This window comes from Rhinatrema bivittatum, chromosome 2 (genome assembly GCF_901001135.1).
Source record: "Rhinatrema bivittatum chromosome 2, aRhiBiv1.1, whole genome shotgun sequence".
In the NCBI taxonomy this organism is placed as follows: Eukaryota; Metazoa; Chordata; class Amphibia; order Gymnophiona; family Rhinatrematidae; genus Rhinatrema; species Rhinatrema bivittatum.
Window position 1 is genome coordinate 328477080 of NC_042616.1, and position 13108 is coordinate 328490187.

At 43.5% G+C, this 13108-nt stretch overlaps 1 protein-coding gene across 2 annotated transcripts in view; it reads right to left on the minus strand.

The window, feature by feature from the left end:
• BMPER (BMP binding endothelial regulator) overlaps positions 1-13108 on the minus strand; it is a 642704-nt gene that overhangs the window by 479810 nt on the left and 149786 nt on the right. For both annotated transcript variants that reach the window (XM_029589775.1, XM_029589773.1), the window contains exons 5-6: positions 7076-7166; positions 791-873 (exon numbers count right to left, since the gene is read on the minus strand). In XM_029589775.1, coding sequence (XP_029445635.1) covers positions 791-873; positions 7076-7166 — 174 coding nt within the window. The remainder of the gene's footprint in view (positions 1-790; positions 874-7075; positions 7167-13108) is intronic.

Below are 13108 nucleotides of genomic sequence, written 5' to 3' on the forward strand. Positions count from 1 at the left end.
ATGCAGCTTTTCCGGCGGAGCGCTCTGTTAATCCGCGGTTGGACGCGTGTTTTCGACGCGCTAGCTTTATCCCTTATTCAGTAAGGGGTAATAGCGCGTCGAAAACGCGCGTCCAACCCCCCCCCCCCCCCCCGAACCTAATAGCGCCCTCAACATGCAAATGCAGGTTGATGGCCCTATTAGTTATTCCCGTGCGATACAGAAAGTAAAATGTGCAGCCAAGCCGCACATTTTACTTTCAGAAATTAGCGCCTACCCAAAGGTAGGCGCTAACTGCTTTTCTGTACACCCTCTGACTTAATATCATGGCGATATTAAGTCGGAGGTCCCAAAAGTAAAAAATAATTAAAAATTAAAAATCTGCCCGCGGCTTGAAAACCGGACGCTCGATTTTGCCGGCGTCCGGTTTCCGAACCCATGGCTGTCAGCGGGTCCGAGAACCGACGCCGGCAAAATTGAGCATCGGCTTTCAAACTCGCTGACAGCCGCCGCTCCTGTCAAAAAGGAGGCGCTAGGGACGTGCTAGTGTCCCTAGCGCCTTTCATCGCGGGCCCTAATTAGCATAATTTTATTTACTGTATCGCGCGCACAGGACACGTTTCTTTCTGTATCGGCTTGAAAGAAAGGTTAACTCTCTTTTCACACACATAAAGGGCACCTAAGCCTGAAAAGTTTTCGAATATGTGGTATCTGTGTGTCTACATATTGAGCTGTATATATACATGTTTATGTTATTTTAACACAATATTAAGTGTTGATAGATGGCAGATAAAAATAAAACAGTACTTACAAAACAGGAGCACTTCAGACACTTTTTCCCTTCAGGCTGAAACTCCTCCCCTTCCTGATACTGTCTGCCTTCAAATAAACAGCCTAAAAATAGAAACAGGAAGCAGTGAGCTAAGCAACTTATCAACAAATTGGTTTCTGTGCAAAATGCAGTACACAGCAAAGTCACCGAGGCCAGAAATCTCAGGCCGGCATCCTTACAAGTTTCCCATGCTGACCTCTCTCTTTGATCACTTCCGTATCTTTAGCTCATGCCTGCAAAATATGGGCCAAAGTTCAGAAGGCCTGGGCTGCAAGAACAGCATTGTCCTGTGAGTAGCAGGAGTGTGCCTGTGACCCATTCATGCAGGGAAGAATGCAAACTGGTCTACAGCGGTGCTTTACAGAGCTGCCAAGTTATCCAGTTCCAGGAGGGAGATTTGGTTTTTTTTGGCCAATCTTAATTTTGAAATGACATCTCAGTGCAAGGGGATATTTGTAGTCCCTTCTGCTATCCATTTAAATCATCGATGCAAGTACCAGAAAGCCTAAGTTTGAGGGTTGTCAGAAATCCAGGATTGGCCTAAAATCTCATGGAACTGGGTAACTTGACAGCTCTGGCTCTGAAGAAAGCACAAGTAACTGGATGCTTAAGAAACAGCAGATAAACATTAAAAAGTCAGCGAACTGCATTCAGCCCTAACTGCCATCTGAGGTTTAATGGGTATATATGTTTTATGCTAACTAGGGTTTTAAAAAGTTGGTTATGAAATTGTCTATTTTATGATGCTGTTATTATTTATGTTTATATTTTTATTGTACAGCATTTCAATTTTGGGGGAAAACTGGTGTACTAAAATAAAATTATCATTACCATTATTGTTACTCCAATGGTGGGAATAAACTTGCTTTAAAAATTTTAGACCCAGAGGAAACCGTTGATAATAAAAAAAAAAAAGGTAGCTCTTGGCCATCACTATTTATCAGTCCACTTAAGCTGACAAGATTTCATGTTTTTATTTTCTACGTATATGCAAGTCAGTTACTTAGCAAAATTTTTGCAGAAAAAGCATCAGGAGTGATCATGTACAAAACATCACAAGGGAGGAAATGCTAACACTGCCACTTAAAACTTTAAAATCACGAGACAGGGGTTACAGAGCAGTCACAGATATATTTTGTAATTGCATTCTGTGTTTGTGTAGGAGAAAGGGAGGAATACCTTCTAGGAAGTTCTCTCATAGAGCATGTAAAGCACAGCTAAGGACAAAGCATTTTTGTTCTTTGCTGATAACGTTGCCTTTAAGGGCAGAACAATTAGGAACTCATCCTGGAGACAAGGAGTGTGGGTTGTAAATCTGGAAAGTCCCCAGGTAAGGCCTTTACCCATAACCCCTCATCCCAAGCCTTTCACTTCCTCCTTCCCTTCACCTATCGCCAACCCTGTCTTCCTCGCTCACTCCTCCACGATGTTGCCCTCTGCTCCCCCTGCATTCCTCTCTCCTCATTGTGCCTCCGCTCTCTAAGAAGAGCCCTAAGTAGCAGAGCTTGCAGACCCTACCCAGCAGTGGTACAGAGGACGCTTTGCACTGTTACAAAACCATCCTGCGTTCCCTCAATGAAGGGTGTTGGGGTTGGAGACTGTGTGGTGATACAAAGTTTTCTATTTGCTGCCGCCAGGTAGCTGGGTGATTTATTACAGGAACACCCATAGCCAGAGATAAACTCAAAGATATAATTGCGATGGAGAAGGTGCAGAGAAGGGCTACCAAAATGATAAGGGGAATGGAACAGCTCCCCTATGAGGAAAGACTAAAGAGGTTAGAACTTTTCAGCTTGGAGAAGAGACAGCTGAGGGGGGATATGATAGAGGTCTTTAAGATCATGAGAGGTCTTGAACGAGTAGATGTGACTCGGTTATTTACATTTTCGAATAATAGAAGGACTAGGGGGCATTCCATGAAGTTAGCAAGTAGCACATTTAAGACTAATCGGAGAAAATTCTTTTTCACTCAACGCACAATAAAGCTCTGGAATTTGTTGCCAGAGGATGTGGTTAGTGCAGTTAGTGTAGCTGGGTTCAAAAAAGGTTTGGATAAGTTCTTGGAGAAGTCCATTAATGGCTATTAATCAATTATACTTAGGGAATAGCCACTGCTTTAATTGCATCAGTAGCATGGGTTCTTCTTAGTGTTTGGGTAATTGCCAGGTTCTTGTGGACTGGTTTGGCCTCTGTTGGAAACAGGATGCTGGGCTTGATGGACCCTTGGTCTGACCCAGCATGGCAATTTCTTATGTTCTTATGTTCTTAGGATATTCTAACTCAAACTCCACAGCAAACCCAGAAAGAGTTCCCAGAAAAGCTCCTGATTTTTCAATCCCATTGCAAAGTGCTTGCACTGCAACAGAATTGCAGATACTGTGTAGTTTTCCATACCATGTAAGTCGGAGGAGCATCCCCTAGAATTCCCCACCATAACCTCTTAATTGTCTCTGGCCATAATATCTTTTACAGGCACCTATAGGGCTGTAGCTCCTCCCACTCTGTCATACAGTTAAACCAGCAGTTGGGTCTGTCTGCGAGGCCTCAAGTTCTAAAATTAAGGACGGAAAATTAAGGAAGGCTAAACAGGGGACCTAAGAGGTCAGGTGCTTGGGCACCAGCAACATTAATATTGCTGGCTATTTAGATTATTACAGAGATTTGTGGTTCAGCATCGGAAAAGTGAGTGCTGGAGGGAACCAAGTGGGGATCTTATATGCTCTTCTACTAAGATGGTGGCGCACAAAGGAGGAATATCAAAAAAAAAATAAATACTGTCCTGGATAAGGATAAATATTGAAGGTAATAACATTTTGTATCTGGCAGTTGGGATGTATTCTATGCAGTGGTGACAGAGTAACTGGTCAGACCAAATGGGCCGAATCATCTGTTTCTGCTGGCATTTACTATGTTATTATGTTAGGGTTGATGTTCTCTTGAAAGGCAAGGCTTAGGTCATTTTCAGGTATATTGCCAGTTAGTTAAAATAACAGTCTCACGGTATGTTCTAATCACAGTAATACCTACCTGAAGTCAGTGGCTCTATTGTTAAAGGGAAACAGTTTCTGTTTTTGCTGGTTTTAAGCAGGGAGGGATGAACCTAGTATGGCCGACGCTTTGGTCAGCCACTAGATGGCACTATGTCCCTGCACATTAGAAATTATAACAGCTTAGAACTGAGATCACAATCCTGATGACCCCTCCTCCAAGGCTGGTTGTGATTGGTTCTTTCAGGTTACTTAATGGGACTATGAAAGGAGCATGTGTGCCATTTGTTTAAGTCTTGGAAGAGTAAGAACTACCTTGGAATTTTCCTTTAGAGTGAGGCCTAACCCCTCATTGTTTCTTTGGAGGCTAATCTCAATGGGCAGCCCCTGCCAACAGGTTTTGCCTTTGTGCCCTTACAGACTCTCCTTTAGTCTGGAGTGGATGCCTGTTTTTCAGTGAAAGCCCATTCCCCGAGCTGGAAGCCAGGACACTGAAGCTGTGGTAATCTGTCTCGGGGCAAGCCCAACCTGCAGTGAAGGTGATTTTTGTTCCCTCCATGAGGCTTCAAATTTGTTAAAGTATTGGTTTTTGAATATGTGGGAGTTTTTTGTCCACCCCTCCCTACTCTGGGACGTAGGGCTGCAGGCGCCAGATTTTTGTCATCAGATCATCCCGTCTGGAAGATCACATCAAACTAGAAGCAAGGAGAAAGGGAGCAGAAATATCTGAAGATGCTCTATCATGATCTTCACCCTCAGTAACAAGGACACAAACTAGGTAGAAGAGACTGAACAGTTTGGACCAAGGTAGGATTTTTCCCTGGCTAAGGATCCCATCACCCATAGGATTTTTTTGAACATCTGGAATAGTTTATTCCCTGAGTGAAGAAGTGATAATCTAAATCCCAGGGATTTGAGACAGGACACATACCCAGAGAAACAGAAACATCTGTAAGCCATTGGACATTGGTTGCACTTTAAGAGAATCAGTATATTTTATTTTGAACACCCAGCAAGTTGTCCAGTCTGTTTTGTCCCCGCATCTCACCCCATGAGATCAGCAAATAACTGCACACATTCAGGAAATTGAACTCCATCACCTGGGCCTCAGAGGACTACCTTTACCCCCACAGAACGATCCACCCTTTGGGAGCTGGGGAGAAGGGGGAAATGCATATGGAGACAGCCCCCAGCAAATGAATAGTTTATGGCCCCGAGGGGACACCCAAACCCCGGACACACAAGTCAGATCGGTTTGGAATCCAGGCTCAGTTCTGCAAATACCCGACTCAGATTTATTTGCATGATCAGTCAGCTACCGCCCAGTTCAAATCTAATTCAGATGTTTTAGATAAATGTCACTCTGAATTGCCCAGATTGATGTGGATTTATACAAATATTCACAGATTCAAAGTATTTAAAGTGTTTAAATGTATTAAAAATATTTGAGAATTCACATCACTTCACATTCAGCTTAAGTCAACGAGATCCAAAACAGAAACCTGTGGAGATTTGACTCAAGCCACAAACAGTTTAGGTATATCAGAAAAGGTGCTTGACCCATTCTGTTGTATCTGTGGACCCTTGGGCTGAGACTGGATTGACTCTACCTGCAGGGAGGAGCCCTGCAGGTTCTCATTGCCAGCAGGTGGACCCTGGTGAAGCAGAGACCAAACTGGACCTTCATCCTTACCAGCCCATGTTCCCGTCAGGTGCTGGGACCGGCAGGACTTAGGCAAGGGTCTCTGCTGATAACTAAGGATGTGGTCCAAGGCCGGGCTAAGGTTGTAGGCAGGTGGCTGTCAAGCATATCGAGAGTCCAGGAAAGGGTCAAAACCAGGTATCCGTCTGAGGGAGAGGAAGAGGAATGGATAGGATTGAGGTAGGCTGGGCAGGCAAAGCAGGAGCAGGCAGGGCAAATGAAGGCAGGAAACAGCTGGGCAGACAAAGGCAGGAACAGGCTGGGCAGACAAAGGCAGGAAGCAACACATACCACAAACATAGCTGGACTGGTTGCTGAGGCAGGATGCATCGGGGAAGCTACCCTTATATTTATTTATTATTTATTTTTAATTTTTATATACCGACATTCTTGTATAATATACAAATCATAAATTATAAAGAGCAATGATGAAGATGTCATCAGTAAGGGCCAAGGAGACTTTCCCACCATGGTCCCTTTAAATGGCCCGAGGTCGGGAGTGCGTGTACCTAAGGGGAGGTGTGGGCAGCGTCCTGCTGCATGGCATCCAGAGCCTCTCACCAGGGGAAGATATGGCAGCGTCCTGCCACACAAGAAAGAAGAGCAGCCGACTCGGCCGCAAAGGTGAGAGTGGCAGTTCACTGGATCAGCTTGCGAACCGCCAAACATAATACATTCTTATTTATCTCTGTCTTAAAACTGCCTGATTTGGAGGCCAATTTTGCCCACTCCTAATTCTGATCTTTTAAAGGTAATCTGACTCTTCTTCCGCCTGGCAGTTCAACAGTAAATTTGTCGAAAGAGCTTCTAGATTAATGGGAGCAGTGGAAGCAGTAGTAGGGTTTCATGGCACACAGAGTCACACATTCCTGTACACTGCCAAAAGCAGAGGAGGAAATCTTTCATAATGCTGCAGTATTTAAAAAAAACAAAAAAAACCCATCTTTGCAGGCATCTGTGGCTGCTCATTTCAAGTTTTCAGCATGTTCTACTTCAGTTATTACAGTTTAACTGTCTTTCTGCGCCTAATACTCAAGTGTGTCTCTTCCAGCACTTTCCATGCATAGGGTGGAATTGGGGGGGGGGGGGGGGGGAGACGGTCTTTGTACCTCTTGGAAACCAGAATAGCCATCTGCCTGTATCTATTTCACTGCTTCTTCAGTTACATGGTTATTAATCCTTTGGCAAATAAAGTATCATACATGAGAGATGTTCAACACACGCAACGATTTTTAGGCTTTGCAAGTTTGAGATTTTCCTTTAAAATCCTGCATTACAAAACTTACTTTTTAGGCACATACTGTTCTGACTGACATTTAGGGGTACTACTCATACTGGGTTACCAAATAGTTCCACAGTATCTCATGAGAGACAGGTTGGATCACTCCTGTTTTGCCCCTACTTGGATGTATGAATCTGTAGCCCCCACTTCTCTGCAAGAAGCTTGTAAACTTGAGTTGAGCGGTAAACATTAAATGCCTAAAGCCTTTACCAGAGTCTTTGCTCTCATCCCCATTGAAGAGCTGCCGATTGATCAAGAAAAAGTCATGCCTTGAATTTTTCTAAACATGTTACCTGAGCACGTGGGGCAGCATAAGCCTGGCTGCTTCGAAGGGTTTTTACAATGAACGACGCACTGCAGCTGAGATTCGGTAATGACTCCTTCCTGAAAGAGAACAAGCACACCGTATGAACTCTTACTACCTGGACCATACACACACACAGTTTGACAACAAAATATGTAAAGAATCTAGTATGTCTTATTTGTAGTGTGTTGTCCACATCCAGACATTTCTATACCCAAAGCGAGAGGCAACACAATAAGGGATGGGCAAAACAATTCCATTCAGTTCAAACTCAAACCAGGTGGCTTCCACCACAAAAGCTGCAACTATACTACTATACTTGATATCTTCAGAAAAATCTGTCTGATATTATTCCTCTCAGGTCTCAGTAGAAATCTAAAGTAATGTAAAGCAGGTCTGATGAAAACCAAACCATAGGTCCATGGAAATCTAAAGTTGAGTTTCTGTAGATCAGTGGTGGATTTCCATGGATTCACCAGCAACCAGTGCTTCATGTATTCATTTGATGAGCCTGTGCATTTTATGGAGATGCACTGAACTGACTTCAGAACCTCTTTTAAAGAAGTTTACACAACCTTAACCACAATACAGTATAACACAGCTGTTGCAATGTAGGCAGGTGGTGTAGAGGCATAAGCAAACATGATGCTTACCTCAAGGGCTTTTAATCAAACAATAAGTTGTTTATTCCCAAATTTGCTGAGAAATTTGCCCCCACTGAACCCTTTGATCCAAAAGTGCCTGCTTTGACTAACATGACCATATAATTCCATGTGAAAAACAAAAAGACTGAAGCAGTTCTGATTTTACCCCACTGCATACATAGAAATATAGTGTTACTTTTCTAAGGTAAACCTGAACTACATCTCCATGCATTAGTTCGGGTAACACTAGGATTGGATCAGCCTGTTCTTCCTCCAATGGAGTTAATGATTTTTAACTTGATTTTGACCCAAATGAGCATACAAAGAATACAGGTTACAGTCAACCTCTCAGTCTCAAATCACAGTTCTGAATGTTAAGGTCTTTATTGTTTTAACTGTGTTTGACTGGAACTTGGAACATAGCTCTTAATATAGTTGGCCAGGTTTTAACCAGCTATCTTTAGCTGATATATGCAGCTGCTACTTAGCCATCTAGGTTGTGGCTGAAAAGAACCTTAGATCTAGCCATCTGGGTAGATTTTAGAGATGTGCATTAATTTGAAATGACATAGACAATGTCTATATCATTTAATTTCATTTTCCAAACAAAATGATAGAAAAAAGCATGAAATTTTGTGTTTTTTCTTCCATTGTTTTAGTACACACTACTTCTGAATAGTGCACACTCTTTCAGAAACATAAAAGATGGAAACAAAATCAGAAAACATTACTGAAAATGAAAATTGAACTCCAAATGACACTACACAACACGAAATGACATTTTGTAGGTCTGCACATCCTTAGCAGATTTAAGCCTGCAGTAGCTGTGCCTCAGTTTGGCCAGCTAACGTCCTCTCCACAACCCCACCCCTCGGACCACCCACTTTTTGAGTAGCTATATCGAGCTGGGCTGCTCAACAGGAATACAAATGTTTACCCCTGGGAATCTAACCCCCTAACTCCAAAGCTAGGTGGATAAAACCTTTAAAAATTCACTCCCATGTTGTTAGTTTCATTTTTTTTGCATTCATATACATTCTAAGGAACTGATACCCATGGTTGAAAATGAGAAGCTTGCACTCTAAGAGCACCAGAAATGCAAACAGAGAAAAAATGCAAAATAAATGGCACATCTAAACTTCTTCTAAGCACTCTCCAAGCACAACAGTTGATGGCACATTAGGACATGCTAAGGAGGTGACGTTCCTAGATGAAATAAACCACTGCTTCATGGAGTAGCTGGTACAAGAACCAACAAGAGGGGAGCTATTTCAGACCTAGTCCTTAATGGAATAGAGAATTTATTGCAAGAGGTAATGGTTTTAGGGCCACTTTGCTTAAAATAACTGGAGAGAGGACACTAAAGAAATCTACCATCATAGTATTTAACTTTCAAAAAGTAGACTATGATAAAATGAGGACGATAGTTAGGAAAAACTAAAAGGAGCAGCTGCCAAGGTTAAGAGTTTACAGCAGGCATAGACCTTGTTTATAAATACCATCTTGGAAGTCCAGACCAGATGGATTCCACGCATTAAAAAAGGTGGAAAGAAGGCTAAACGACTACCTGCATGGTTAAAAGATGAGGTGTGAGAGGCTATTATAGCTAAAAGAACATCTTTCAAAAAATGGAAAAGGGATCTAAACAAAGAAAACTGGAGAGAGCACAAGCATGGGCAAGTTAGATGGAAAGCATTGATAAGAAAGGCAAAGAGTGAATTTGAAAAGAAGCTTGCCATGGAAGCAAAAATTCCTAATATAAAGGCTTCAAGGGTGTCAATGATCAAGTTGTAAAAGGGACACTTAGGGATGACAAAACCATATAGGTGTTACGTTCTGCATGTCTTGAACTAATAGTGGGCCCTTGGGTCGTGGTGAGTGAAGACTCCACCCACAGGGAGGAGCCCTGTGGGCCCTTACCACAACAGGCAAGGTCTCAGCAGTGAAGGACAACAGAAGAAACAACTTTATTATACAGCCAATGGTGATCTGAGGAGCGGATCAATAGAGTCAGTCCCGAGAGAGTGACCTGCAGCTGGTCTGCCAAATAGTAGTCCTCAGCGTGGAGTAGTCTGGTGAATACCTTTTCTAGGTGTAGTTCATGCTGGCACAGGGTAGGCTGGAAGCCAATGGGAAGTTGCACAAGACTGGAGGGATCCGGTAGTGGCCCGCAAGCGGGGTAACCCGAGGATCCGTGCCACAAAGGTAGAAGAGCAGGTTCTGTACTAATGCCGGTACTGTGGAAGTAGATGGAGGATCAGGCACCAAGGAGGGCCGAACAAGAACAGCAAGGGTCGTCCGAGGATGATGTAGGAACTCACTGAAACAGAGAAGCAGAAAGAAATGGCTCTCCAGGGAGCAGATAGCCTTGAGTGCGGCAAGGCCCCCGAGGAGCGGGTACCTAGGTCACCCAGTGGAATAGCGAGACAGAGTCTCAGTGTGGCAGAAATAGCAGGACAGGAATCCTTGCTAACTCGTCTTGCAAGAAGTCAGCTGAGTTTAAGTATGGTAATCACATGACATCATGCAGTGGGGACGCCCCCGAGGTTCCCATGATGCGTTTAAGAAGGGGGCAGGCACACGCGCGCATGCCTTAGGTAACCCCGGATATAAGATGGCTGCTAGGAGCGCCCACACCGTCCTGGGCACACCATGAGGGTCGGCATGTGGAAGCAGAGGCCGCCATTCTCCCCAGACTTGGAGCTGCAGAGAGAAAGGAGATGAGCAGCAAAGGTCGCAGCTGCCTGCAACCGACGGGCGCAACAATAGGAGAGACTAAATTAATTCTTTGCTTTAGTCTTTACTGAGAAAGATATAAGGAAGATACCCATGACACTAGTGATATTTAAAGATGACAATTCAGAGGAAATGAAGCAAATGTCAGAGAACATGGAAGATATATTAAGGCAAAATGACAAACTAAGGAGTAGCAAATCACCTAGATCAGATGATATACATACCAGAGTGTTGAAAGAACTGAAAAATGAAATTGCAGACATATAATTAGTAATTTTTAAACTATCTTTAGAATCATCTACGGTACCTGAAGACTGGAGAGTTGCCAATGTAACACCAGTTTTTAAAAAGGATTCCAGGGGTAATCCTGGAAATTAAAAACCGGCGAGCCTGATGTCAGTGATGAGCAAAATGGTAGAAACTATCATAAAGAACAAAATTGCTAAACATACAGATAGTCATAATTTAATGGATCAAAGCCAACATAGGTTTAGCCAAGGGAAATCTTGCCTCACCAATCTGCTACATTTTTTTGAAGTGTAAATTAACATGTAGATAAAGTTGAGCCTGTTGATATAGTGTATCTGCATTTCCGGAGGGCATTTGACAAAGGCTCTCACTAGAGACTTTTTAGGAAATTAAAAAGTCATGGGATAGGAGGCAATGTCCTATTGTGGATTGGGAACTGGTTAAAAGATAGGGATATGCATTCATTTAAAATGAAGGCTAAGGTGCCAGCATCACGTTTGGCTGAAGCCCAAAACAGGGACCACAGCCTAGGCTTGACCGCAACACTGGAGTCTTCGCTAAGGCCCCCAAAAATAAAAAATAAAAAAATAAACAAGAACTTACCTGATCTGCTGGGTTCCATTGAATGCCAGGTCTTGAGTCCCTAGCTTGATGCTATGACCTGACCCAGTGGCTGGGTCCCAACACTTAGGCTGAAGCCCAGACCCAGGCCTGCACCGTGTCCTGGCCCAGAGGCCAGGTCCCAACTTCGGGGCCTCGGCCCAGCATCAGGTCCAGGCCTCAGTGTGCAGGCCTGGGAGCTCCCCCATTCGATGTCATCTTTCTTCAGCTCGTTATTGCCAAATAACGGCATCTGAAGGGATCGCACCAGAGTGAATTAACTCTGTCATATTTACTCCAGCGGATTGCGCCATTTTGATACACGGCATGTGTATGGCATTGCCGTATATCAAAATAGCGCCATCCTTTGGGGTTAATATGCCAGAGTTAACTCACTCTGGCGCAACCCCAGTGGATGCTGTCATTTGGCAGTGAAGAGCCAAAGAAAGAAGATGTGAGATGGGAGAACTTCTAGGCCTGGACACTGAGGCCTGGGCCTTACTCTGAGCCAGCCTCCTACCTGAGGCCCCGGTATCACGACCTGGCCTCTGGGCTGGGTTGTGGCATCAGGCCTGGGTCTGGTCTGTGGCCCCAGCATCAGGACCAGGCCTCCAGGCCAGGACACAATGTCAGGCCTGGGTCCAGGCTGGGACACCAGCATCAAGATGCATCCTCTTGGCCAGTTTGCGGCATCATGCCTGGATCCAGGCTGAGGATCCCAGTGCTGGATCCTGGCCTCTGGGTCAGGTTGTGGTGTCAGGCCTGGGTCCGGAACCCGGCCTAGGTCAAGGCCCAGTCATCAGGACCTATCCTCTGTGTCAGGCCAAAGCCTCGGCTTTGTGTAGCCCAATTTTGTGGCAACATACCATGCCCTCGGCCTATGAGAAGCTGGGTCTTCGGCCTGGGCCTAGGCCGAAGCTGGAAGATCCTCACCGGACTAAGAGGAGTCTAGGGGGGATCCTGGCCCCAGCATGTTGGTGGGTAGCAGGCCCTGAGTGACTTCATTTTCATTTATTGGCCATTTTGGGTTTTTCTTTTTTGTTTGATTCATTTTTTTCTCATGAATGAAAATGAATCAAACAATCCAAGAACCAAAATTCATGGAAAAAACCTCCCAAAAACAAACCGAAAAACAAAAATGAAAATTTTTTCTCTGCACATCCCTATTATAAGATAGAAAATAGAGAGTAGGGCTAAATGGTCAATTTTCTCTGTGGAGAAAAGTGAATTGTAGAATATCCCAGGGATCTGTTCTGGGACCACTGTTTTTTAACATATTTATAAATGAACTGGAAATGGGAACAAGTGAGCTAATACAATTTGCAGATGACAAAAAATTATTAAAAGTTGTGATTTCATAAGAAGACTGAAAAATTGCAAGAGGATCTTGCAAGACTGCGAGACTGGGCATACAAATGGCAGATGACATTTAATGTGGTCAAGTTCAAAGTGATGCACTTAGGGAAGAACAATCTAAATTTTAGCTACACAATGCAAGCTTCCATACACTATTAGTTGTTGTAAGTAATTATTTTGTATTTTAACTTGTTGTATGTTATGAGATTGTGTTTGTTTTACTATGTAAACCGCCTAGATGGATAGACTACTACCCCATGGTGCGGTATATAAAAACTTTTAAATAAATAAAATAAATAAATATTAGGAATCACCAATCAGAAAAAGGATCTAGGAGTTATCATGGATAATATGTTGAAATCCACTGCTCAGTGTGTGCTGGCGGCCAGGAAAGCAAATAGAATAGGGATGTGCATTTGTTTTTCACAAATTAGACA